The sequence below is a fragment of the Oncorhynchus mykiss genome, chromosome 10 (assembly GCF_057628025.1).
Source record: "Oncorhynchus mykiss isolate SJ-2025 chromosome 10, ASM5762802v1, whole genome shotgun sequence".
Taxonomy (NCBI): Eukaryota; Metazoa; Chordata; class Actinopteri; order Salmoniformes; family Salmonidae; genus Oncorhynchus; species Oncorhynchus mykiss.
This window is the reverse complement of record NC_143031.1, coordinates 62340983-62351777: the sequence shown is the minus strand read 5'-3', so window position 1 is coordinate 62351777 and position 10795 is coordinate 62340983. Positions and strand designations below refer to the sequence as shown.

General features: G+C 43.9%; 1 protein-coding gene across 1 annotated transcript; it reads right to left on the bottom strand.

The window, feature by feature from the left end:
• Nucleotides 1–5556: 5556 nt before the first annotated feature.
• LOC110534424 (E3 ubiquitin-protein ligase TRIM21-like) lies at nucleotides 5557–8834 on the bottom strand. Its single transcript, XM_090187385.1, has 2 exons — nucleotides 8631–8834; nucleotides 5557–8232 (listed from the first exon to the last, which is right to left on the bottom strand). The coding sequence occupies exons 1-2, from the start codon at nucleotides 8632–8634 to the stop codon at nucleotides 6599–6601; spliced, it is 1638 nt and encodes a 545-aa protein (XP_090043511.1). The 5' UTR covers nucleotides 8635–8834; the 3' UTR covers nucleotides 5557–6598.
• Nucleotides 8835–10795: the final 1961 nt, after the last annotated feature.

Sequence of the window (10795 nt, the reverse complement as noted above, 5' to 3'; positions counted from 1 at the left end):
CTTACTGGTGCTCTTCCATGCCGTCCCTATGAGGGGTGCGTCACTTGAGTGGGTTGAGTCACTCACGTGGTCTTCCTGTCTGGGTTGGCGCCCCCCCTTGGGTTGCGCCGTGGAGGAGGAGATCTTTGTGGGCTATACTCGGCCTTGTCTCAGGATGGTAAGTTGGTGGTTGAAGATATCCCTCTAGTGGTGTGGGGGCTCTGCTTTGGCAAAGTGTGTGGGGTTATATCCTGCCTCTTTGGCCCTGTCTGGGGGTATCATCGGATGGGGCCACTGTGTCTCCTGACCCCTCCTGTCTCAGCCTCCAGTATTTATTCTGCAGTAGATTATGTGTCGGGGGGCTAGGGTCAGTCTGTTATATCTGGAGTATTTCTCCTGTCTTATCCGGTGTCCTGTGTGAATTTAAGTATGCACTCTCTATTTCTCTCTTTCTTTCTATCTTTCTTTCTCTCGGAGGACCTGAGCCCTCGGACCATTTCTCAGGACTACCTGGCATGATGACTCCTTGTTGTCCCCAGTTCACCTGGCCGTGCTGCTGCTCCAGTTTCAACTGTTCTGCCTGCGGCTATGGAACCCTGACCTGTTCACCGTGATTACTATTACTATTATTTGACCATGCTGGTCATTTATGAACATTTGAACACCTTGGCCATGTTCTGATATATTCTCCACCCGGCACAGCCAGAAGAGGACTGACCACCCCTCATAGCCTGGTTCCTCTCTAGGTTTCTTCCTAGGTTTTGGCCTTTCTAGGGAGTTTTTCCTAGCCACCGTGCTTCTACACCTGCATTGCTTGCTGTTTGGGGTTTTAGACTGTGTTTCTGTACAGCACTTTGACATACAGTGGGGCAAAAAAGTATTTAGTCAGCCACCAATTGTGCAAGTTCTCCCACTTAAAAAGATGAGAGAGGCCTGTAATTATCATCATAGGTACACTTCAACTATGACACAAAATGAGAAAAAAAAATCCAGAAAATCACATTGTAGGATTTTTAATGAATTTATTTGCAAATGATGGTGGAAAATAAGTATTTGGTCAATAACAAAAGTTTATCTCAATACAATACTAGTTATATACCCTTTGTTGGCAATGACAGAGGTCAAACGTTTTCTGTAAGTCTTCACAAGGTTTTCACACACTGTTGCTGGTATTTTGGCGCATTCCTCCATGCATATCTCCTCTAGAGCAGTGATGTTTTGGGGCTGTTGCTGGGCAACATGGACTTTCAACTCCCTCCAAAGATTTTCTATGGGGTTGAGATCTGGAGACTGGCTAGGCCACTCCAGGACCTTGAAATGCTTCTTATGAAGCCACTCCTTCGTTGCCCGGGCGATGTGTTTGGGATCATGCTGAAATTCCCAGCCATGTTTCATCTTCAATGCCCTTGCTGATGGAAGGAGGTTTTCACTCAAAATCTCACGATACATGGCCCCATTCATTCTTTCCTTTACACGGATCAGTCGTCCTGGTCCCTTTGCAGAAAAACAGCCCCAAAGCATGATGTTTCCACCCCCATGCTTGACATTAGGTATAGTGTTCTTTGGATGCAACTCAGCATTCTTTGTCCTCCAAACACGACGAGTTGAGTTTTTACCAAAAAGTTATATTTTGGTTTCATCTGACCATATGACATTCTCCCAATCTTCTTCTGGATAATCCAAATGCTCTCTAGCAAACTTCAGACGGGCCTAGACATGTACTGGATTAAGCAGGGGGACACGTCTGGCACTGCAGTATTTGAGTACCTGGCGGTGTAGTGTGTTACTGATGGTAGGCTTTGTTACTTTGGTCCCAGCTCTCTGCAGGTCATTCACTAGGTCCCCCCGTGTGGTTCTGGGATTTTTGCTTACCGTTCTTGTGATCATTTTGACCCCACGGGGTGAGATCTTGCGTGGAGCCCCAGATCGAGGGAGATTATCAGTGGTCTTGTATCTCTTCCATTTCCTAATAATTGCTCCCACAGTTGATTTCTTCAAACCAAGCTACATTACCTATTGCAGATTCAGTCTTCCCAGCCTGGTGCAGGTCTACAATTTTTTTTCTGGTGTCTTTTGACAGCTCTTTGGTCTTGGCCATAGTGGAGTTTGGAGTGTGACTGTTTGAGGTTGTGGACAGGTGTCTTTTATACTGATAACAAGTTCAAATAGGTGCCATTAATACAGGTATCGAGTGGAGGACAGAGTAGCCTCTTAAAGAAGAAGTTACAGGTCTGTGAGAGCCAGAAATCTTGCTTGTTTGTAGGTGACCAAATACTTATTTTCCACCATAATTTGCAAATAAATTCATTTAAAATCCTACAATGTGATTTTCTGGAGAAAAAAAATCTCATTTTGTACCTATGATGAAATTTACAGTCCTCTCTCATCTTTTTAGCTGGGAGAACTGGCACAATTATTGGCTGACTAAATACCTTTTTTGCCCCACTGTAGGTGTGCGTTTCTTTTTCTTCTAAATAGTAACTACGAAGGCACCTACCCATTTCCTGATTTAGCCTTTTCACCTGCCCATTTGATTGGGGATGGTTTCCAGAGGTGAGGCTGACCGTGACCCCCAGTCGTTCCATGAAGGTCTTCCAGACACAGGAAGTGAACTGAGAACCACAGTCACACATGTACTCCGGGATCCCATAGTGCCGGAAGATGTGAGAGAAGAGAGCCTTTGCCATACGTTTGCCATGAGGGAGATGTCTAGATGTCTTGCTCTGTGCGCAGGTGGAACAGGAAGAGACATAAACCCGGACATCCTGGGCCATGGTGGGCAACCAGTAGTTAGTTGGTAGAGAGACAGACGATAGTACTGTGCTGATAATACCCGGGTGCGCCAACACAGATGCTGTGTGTGCCCAGGCGAAGAGACGGTCTTGCACATCAGAGAGCACGCCCCTCGGTACAGTGGGCAGTTGAGGGCTCCTGTCGCAGGGCTCGACAGATGTCCATGTCCACATAAGAACACGACAGGAGCCACAATGAGGGACAGGGGAATAATGGGTGTCACTTTCTCCCTCCAAACCTCTGGGTCATCAACCTGACACAACGCATCGGTCATGACGTTTGTAGGTCCCGGCCAGTAGGAAAGGGTAAATTCAAATCTGGTGAAGAATAGGGCCCACATGGCCTGACGCAGGTTCAGCCTCTTCGCTGCTCGTATATACTCTAGGTTCCGGTGGTCTGTCCAAACCAGGAATGAATCCAGGCAGTGCCGCCATGTTTTCAGCGCCTTGACGGCCAGCAACTCACAATCTACCAAGAGGTAATTTTGCTCCGTGGGAGACAGCTTCCGTGAGTAGAAGGCGCATGGTTGGAGTTTAGGTGGCGATCCAGTGCGTTGGGAGAGAACAGCCCCTACTCCAACCTCGGAGGCATCCACTTCTACGATGAATGGCAGAGGCGGGTCAGGATGAGCCAGAACAGGTGCGTTCGTAAAACATTCCTTGAGCGCACGGAAGGCTCCAAAGGCCTCCTCAGTCCAGCGAAGCTGTTAAGGACCTCTCTTCAGAAGGGAGGTGAGAGGGGCTACCACTGTGCTGAAAACCCCTAATGAAGTGCCTGAAACAGAAAACCTAGGAAGCACCGCCTTTGTGTTGGATGGAACAGGCCACGACCGTACTGCACTGGCTATCTGCTCTTCCATCTCCACTCCCGCGGTGGATATCCGATATCCCAGGAACGAGTCCGGCTGCTGGAAGAAAAGGCACTTCTCTGCCTTGTCGTATCGTGATGCTGTCAGCTTCTCCAAAACGGACCTGACATGAGAGTTTGTTGGAACCTCTACACCTTGCTGATAATAAAGAATGATTAATTTAAGTTTGAATTTGAGTCCCTGGTGGTAATTTCCACCACACTGCGCCATTTTGTAATTGTTTATTGTCAGTTCGTCATTTGTGTGTATTTTACAAGAATAGTCTTACTAGTCAATCTATCACTGTCTCACTCTTTTTCTCTCTTTCTCTTTCCTCTTTTTTCCCTTTCCCCCCCTTTCTCTCCGTCTTTTCCTTCGTATGTGTGTATCCAGGTACTGACCGTCTGCTGCACGGTGTGTTGGCGCTCAACTACCAGCGGGACAACATGGTGTGGGTGCTGCCCCTGCTCATCGTCTGCCTGTTCCCCTGGCTGGTGACCCACTGCTTCCTGTCTATCTTTGAGACTGTGGTTGACATGCTCTTCCTCTGCTTCGCCGTGGACACAAAGCACAACGACAGCAGCCCTAGCCGAGTGTTCTACATGGACAAGTCCCTGATGGTGAGGGGAAGGGAGGCGAGGCTGAATGGGAGGCTATAGGTGCGTCCCGATTCTCCACCTGTCATGGACTTAAAAGCAATGGATTGGTGTAATCATTTTCTAGAGGGAGTTTCCACTATTGTTAAGTTAATGTTGTGCTCACTTTGAGGAAGGGTGGAAAATCGTGACGCAGCCTTATATACACTACCGTTCAAAAGTTTGAGGTCACTTAGAAATGTCCTTGTTTTTGAAAGAAAAGCTCATTTTTGTCCATTAAAATAACATCAACTTGATCAGAAATACAGTGTAGACATTGTTAATGTTGTGAATGACTATTGTAGATGGAAACGGCAGATTTTTTTTATGGAATATCTACATAGGTGTACAGAGGCCCATTATCAGCAACCATCACTCTTGTGTTCCAATGGCACGTTGTGTTATCTAATCCAAATCATTTTAAAAGGTAAATTGATCATTAGAAAACCTTTTTGCAATTATGTTAGCACAGCTGAAAACTGTTGTCCTGATTAAAGAAGCAATAAAACTGGCCTTCTTGAGACTAGTTGAGAATCTGGAGCATCAGCATTTGTGGGTTCGATTACAGGCTCAAAATGGCCAGAAACAAAGACCTTTCTTCTGAAACTCGTCAGTCTGTTCTTGTTCTGAGAAATGAAGGCTATTCCATGCGAGAAATTGCCAAGAAACTGAAGATCTCGTGAAACAGTGTGTTCTTCTCCCTTCACAGAACAGAGCAAACTGGCTCTAACCTGAATGGAAAGAGGAGTTGGAGGCCCCGGTGCACAACTGAGTACTTTAGAGTGTCTAGTTTGAGAAACAGACACTTCACAAGTCCTCAACTGGCAGAGGCAACTCCGAAATGCTGGCCTTCTAGGCAGAGTTCCTCTATCCAGTGTTAATTTTTTATATTTTCTATTGGCCAGTCTGAGATATGGCTTTTTCTATGCAACTCTGCCTAGAAGGCCAGCATCCCGGAGTCGCTTCTTCACTGTTGACGTTGAGACTGGTGTTTTGCAGAGTACCAATCCATTTATGTATGGCGAATAGCGGTTTTTGCACATTTTTAACAGAGCTCACCTTGTTATCTCATCACCCAACAGGCTTTTCACGTTATCTTTTCTTTCTCTCTATCTCTCTCTTTAGGAGTGTGTCAAGAACAGTAAGAATATGACGGGACGGGATCGGTCCAATGTAGATGGAGTCTGTGCTGAGATGAAGTCCATGGTGAGTTAACAAAACTTTTCCAACAGAGAATACATTCATTTACCTCCATAATCTAGAGTCATACACCCAAAATGATGGTGCTGATGAAGACAATAGTAAAGATTAACACTCCATTTGTTTATTGTTGTAGACTCATGGAGGAGGGACTTTTACTTGAAAAACCAAACCTGAAGACAGAAACCATTGCAGAAACCATTGCTATGTGCAATAGGTTTAACAGGATCATTTTACTCATTACTACAGTGGATCAAATATGAAAGAGGCATTTACTCTGATGATGAAATTTTTATAGTAGTTGAACATATTAAATGCAGGTCCTACAAGTGCTTAGTTTGTCTTATGTCAAAGGCAATGGATGATCATAACTGACAATCCCAAAATGATGGCTTGAGTTTGTAGAAAAAGGAATTGCCTAGAAGTGTATATTTATTCATAAATGAAAGCAGAGTTCAACCCAGAATATGTTGTATAACATGTTTATGCAGTGGACTTCATTGATCTCGCCTGATGCGGTTGAACCAATGGAATAGTCCCTAAAGTACAGACCCTGCCCATCTGGCACTCCATGCCGGCTCAATCAAACGGCAAAAGTATGTGAAAGAAAACAAATACTATTTGAACCCAGGTCTGTAGTGTACCACTTATACTATTTCAAACTCCTCTTTACCTGTACCCTGTGGTGGACATCAGGAATACATCTCAGCTGGCCCTGACCCCATCCTCTATGATGCAACTGTCCCACTAAAACCTGGGCAACGTGGCCAAAGACTCCTTCATCATCCCCCTGGTGGAGATCCCTGGCCTCATCCTCACCTACATCCACAACCAGCTCAAAGGAAAAGTACGTCCTCTATTACATTCACTGTCACAAACCAAAAACCAGCTCAAAGGCAAGTACTTTCTCACATTCAACTACATGCACAGTCAGGAGAAAAAGCTTAATTTCCAATAGTTCCAAGCGGGGGAAAAAATCTGTTTTTTAGACAGGGTGACACCAAAGCTGTGTTGTATTCATTAAGTATACCTTTGTATAAATGTTAAAAGATGCATTAGGGTACATTACAAGCTCAAAACATTTTTCAACACAAATGACAATTTATGGCAATAACCGAAAAATGACTCTCTCTCCATTTTTTTATCAGCCTGTGTGATTGACAGGAGAGATGATGAGAGGAGCTGAGTTTTTTCCATCATCATTATTACTGGGGATGAAGAAGGGAAAGAGTTTATCTTTAAAGGTGCAGCCAGTGAAAGAGTAGATATGAGACCTGGCCTCCACATCATAAAAGGAGACCTGACCCTCTTCATAGTCCCCAAACACCCCCACCTTCTGGGGCTTCTCTCTCAGGGACAGGATGACTTGGGGGGAGGCACAGGCTGTGTATTGATTCCCATCCTTTAAGACCACAGACCAGAGTCCATATTCAGGGCTAGGTGATACAGACCCCTTCCTGTTTAAGGACTCTCTGGCCACTCCTAAAATCCACCTAGTTTTACCGTTAACTGTCACCTCATAGTAAAATCTCCCTGAGGAGAAGCCATCCTTTCCAAGGACAATGGCAAAACGATCAAACCTTTTTGGATTGTCAGGAAGATTCTGTGGTATGTCTCCACGTCTCACTTGTTTCCCATCCTCAGACAGGATGAGTTTGGGATGTGCTGTATCAGGGTCCAGAGTCACATCCACTGCATACTGCTGAATTCTCTTCAGTTTGACTTCAGGAAGCTTCTCCATCTCTTTATTCAGTGTCTCCTCCAGCTGAGACACAGCTCTCATCACAGTCTCCACACACAGAGCACTGTGAACACTGATCTCAGACAGGTTCTTGGTGGGTGGAGGTTTGTACACTAGTGATGGGTAATTCTGGAGAAGTTGGAGGTGGTCCTCAGTGTGTGAGAGCTGCTTCAGATCAGTGCTTCTCCTCTTCAGCTCAGTGATTTCCTGCTCCAGATCTTTAATGAACCCTTCAGCCTGCCTCTCTACTGCTTTCTGCTTCTCCTCAATCACCTCAATCAGCTCAGCCTGGCTTTTCTCAATGGAGCGCACCAGAGCAGTGAAGACCTGTATGCTGTCTGCTATCTCCCTCTCTGCATCTCTCTTCCTGAGATCTACTGAGAGTTTGATGTCTTTAACCTTCTTCAGTCGCTCCTGGATAATCTGCTGCACTTCTGCCTCAGTTTTCCCCAGCTGAGCCTTCCTCTCTCCACACTCTTCCTCTATAGGGACAGTGTCATGAGTCTTGTGGTCTGCCTCAGTGCAGAACTGACACACACATGTCTGGTCAGTCCTACAGAACAGCTCCAGGAGTCTGTCATGCTTCCTACAGATCCTGTCTTCCAGGTTCTCCACAGGGTCGACCAGTTTGTGTCTCTTTAAGGCTGGGGCAATCTGATGAGGCTCCAGGTGAATCTTACAGTAAGAGGTTAGACAGAGCAGGCAGGACTTCATGGCACTGAGCTTCGTCCCAGTGCAGACGTCACAAGGCACTTTTCCGAGTTTGGGAGGAGATTCATCTTTACCTCTGTCTCTCATCTTTTTAAAATTCTCTACAACCTCTCTAAACGTTGTGTTGACACGAAGCTCAGGTTGTCTGTAGAATTTCTCCTGACACAGTGGACATTGACACAGGTCCATTCTATCCCAGTACTTTGTGAGACATGTGATGCAGAAGCTGTGTCCACATGAAGTGGTGACTGGCTCAGTGAACACATCCAGACAGATAGAGCACAGGAAATGGTCTTCAGAAAGTAGAATGCTGGAGGAAGCCATATCTAGAGAGAGAGAGCAAAGTCGAAACTGTAAAGCATAGTTAAAGTTAAACTTTTTTTTTAGCAAATTGCAGAAAACCTTACGATCAAAATAATAATAGACTCCAGCTCTAGATTATAATCAATCAGTCATTAATACAATATATATGTTTTTTCAAATGAGCCTATTCCGTTTCCTGGAATGAGTCAGCTCTCGATAGTTTCAGTGCCGTTGTCAACACGGCATTATGGGAAATTAACCAATCTTGATAAAAGTTGTTTAACCGTACTACATACAGAGCAAATTAGTCAATTTACGAAACATAGTTAAACATAGGTACTGTAGATATAAACAGGAGATTACCATCAAATAAATGTACACAGTCATATTTATTCACCGATCCTTGTGAATCTCTACTCACCCATGTCTGTGTAAAATAGTCCTCAGATTTTCTTTAGTATATACTGTGATTAACCATTGGAGACTGTGTAGCGGTTTAAGAGAGATGTCTGAAGTGTTTTAGAGTTTACTCAGGTGTGCAACATACAGCACGTCTAGCAACTGTAGTTTCTCTTTAGCAAAGTGACGTTGTCATGCTCCTACCCACCCAGTGCTGCTCTGCTCTGGAACAGAATTAACCCTTCACATGGCTGATACATTGTTTTACCTTCTTAATTCAATCAAGGTTGAACAGTTAAACAAGAGTATTATAATTGTTTGGACCTATTGCAGGTGTATGGAAGGTTTTCTGACATCAACAACAACAGAATTCTAATTCCACATTGGGATGAAAAAGTAATTGCTGTCTTGGCAGATTTGACAATTCATTATGAAGCAAGAAATGTCCCAGATTGTGCCTTTAAACATACTCACTTTGATTTATACCAACTACCAGTTTATGAAGTAAAGCCAGACAATGGTTGAAAGGAGAAAATGCAGATTGACTTTACTGTTTGTAGGAAAATGACTGTGTTTGCTGTATGCTGAAAGCCTGCATCTGCTGCTTGTGATGCCTGAAGAAGTGTCCAATGAAATGCAGGTCCTACAAATATTGAGATTGTTTTATGTTAAAGGCAACGCATGATCATAACTGACAATCCCTTAAATTGTGGCAATATTGGATCATTACTGTTTATTGAGTTTGTCTCTTTCATATATTCTATTGGAGTTTATAAAACATAAATGCAGGACATGACAAAACATGCCACTTGGTGGCAGACAACCCACACAGCATCCATAAACAACAACAGATAAAACAACACTGACAGACAATTGACAACAAAAACAAAGAGCAATAATGGTAATACAGTTATGGTCCTTTACGATGCCCAGACTGTGATCTTGAGCTTGGGTTAAAATACAATCAAATAGGTGCATCGTTCTGGACCTGTACAGGACGTAAATCCCTAAATCGTGGCAACGTTGGGTCATTACTGCTTATTGAGTTGGTAATTCTGTATTCATAGAAAAAGGGATGTCTAAACTACAAATTCCCCCTTTGCGGTGCACATTACCATCATCAGTCAACATGTGTCGGGTTCACCTAGGGGTGATGAAAAGGGTTGTACCAAAATGTTTGATGTATTAGAATAATTGATTATTCTTATGTTGTATTAATAGAAGGGGTTATAAGATCCCTCCCTCCTTACATTTATAGGGTCCTAGACTACAGATTAACAATATCTATTCATTGTAGAGGTTTAGTATTCCACAGTTGTTTTTTAGTTCTCTCTCTCTTTCTTATAAAGTGGCCCCTCTGAGAATGTGTGACTGTGGAGAAGGAGCTCTGCAGGGGAGTGGAGGAGATAAGACTAGTCAAACATTCCACAATAAATCAACTTTGGGGAGTGGACGTTTCCTGCTAATTTTTCGATACCACTAAAAGCCATTGTTTAAATAGCTTGGTAGGCAGGGTTTTGGTCTCAGGAGTAAAAAGGTAAGGACATACAGTGGGGAGAACAAGTATTTGATCCACTGATGATTTTGCAGGTTTTCCTACTTACAAAGCATGTAGAGGTTTGTAATTTTTGTCATAGGTACACTTCAACTGTGAGCGACGGAATCTAAAACAAAAATCCAGAAAATAGCATTGTTTGATTTTTAAGTAATTCATTTGCATTTTATTGAATGACATAAGTATTTGATCACCTATCAACCAGTAAGAATTCCGACTCTCACAGACCTGTTAGTTTTTCTTTAAGAAGCCCTCCTGTTCTCCACTCATTACCTGTATTAACTGCTCCTGTTTGAACTCGTTACCTGTACAAAAGACACTTGTCCACACACTCAATCAAACAGACTCCAACCTCTCCACAATGGCCAAGACCAGAGAGCTGTGTAAGGACATCAGGGATAAAATTGTAGACCTGCACAAGGCTGGGATGGGCTACAGGACAATAGGTCAGCAGCTTGGTGAGAAGGCAACAACTGTTGGCGCAATTATTAGAAAATTGAAGAAGTTCAAGATGACGGTCAATCACCCTCGGTCTGGGGCTCCATGCAAGATCTCACCTCGTGGGGTACAAATGGTCATGATGAAGGTGAGGGATCAGCCCAGAACTACACGGCATGACCTGGTCAATGACC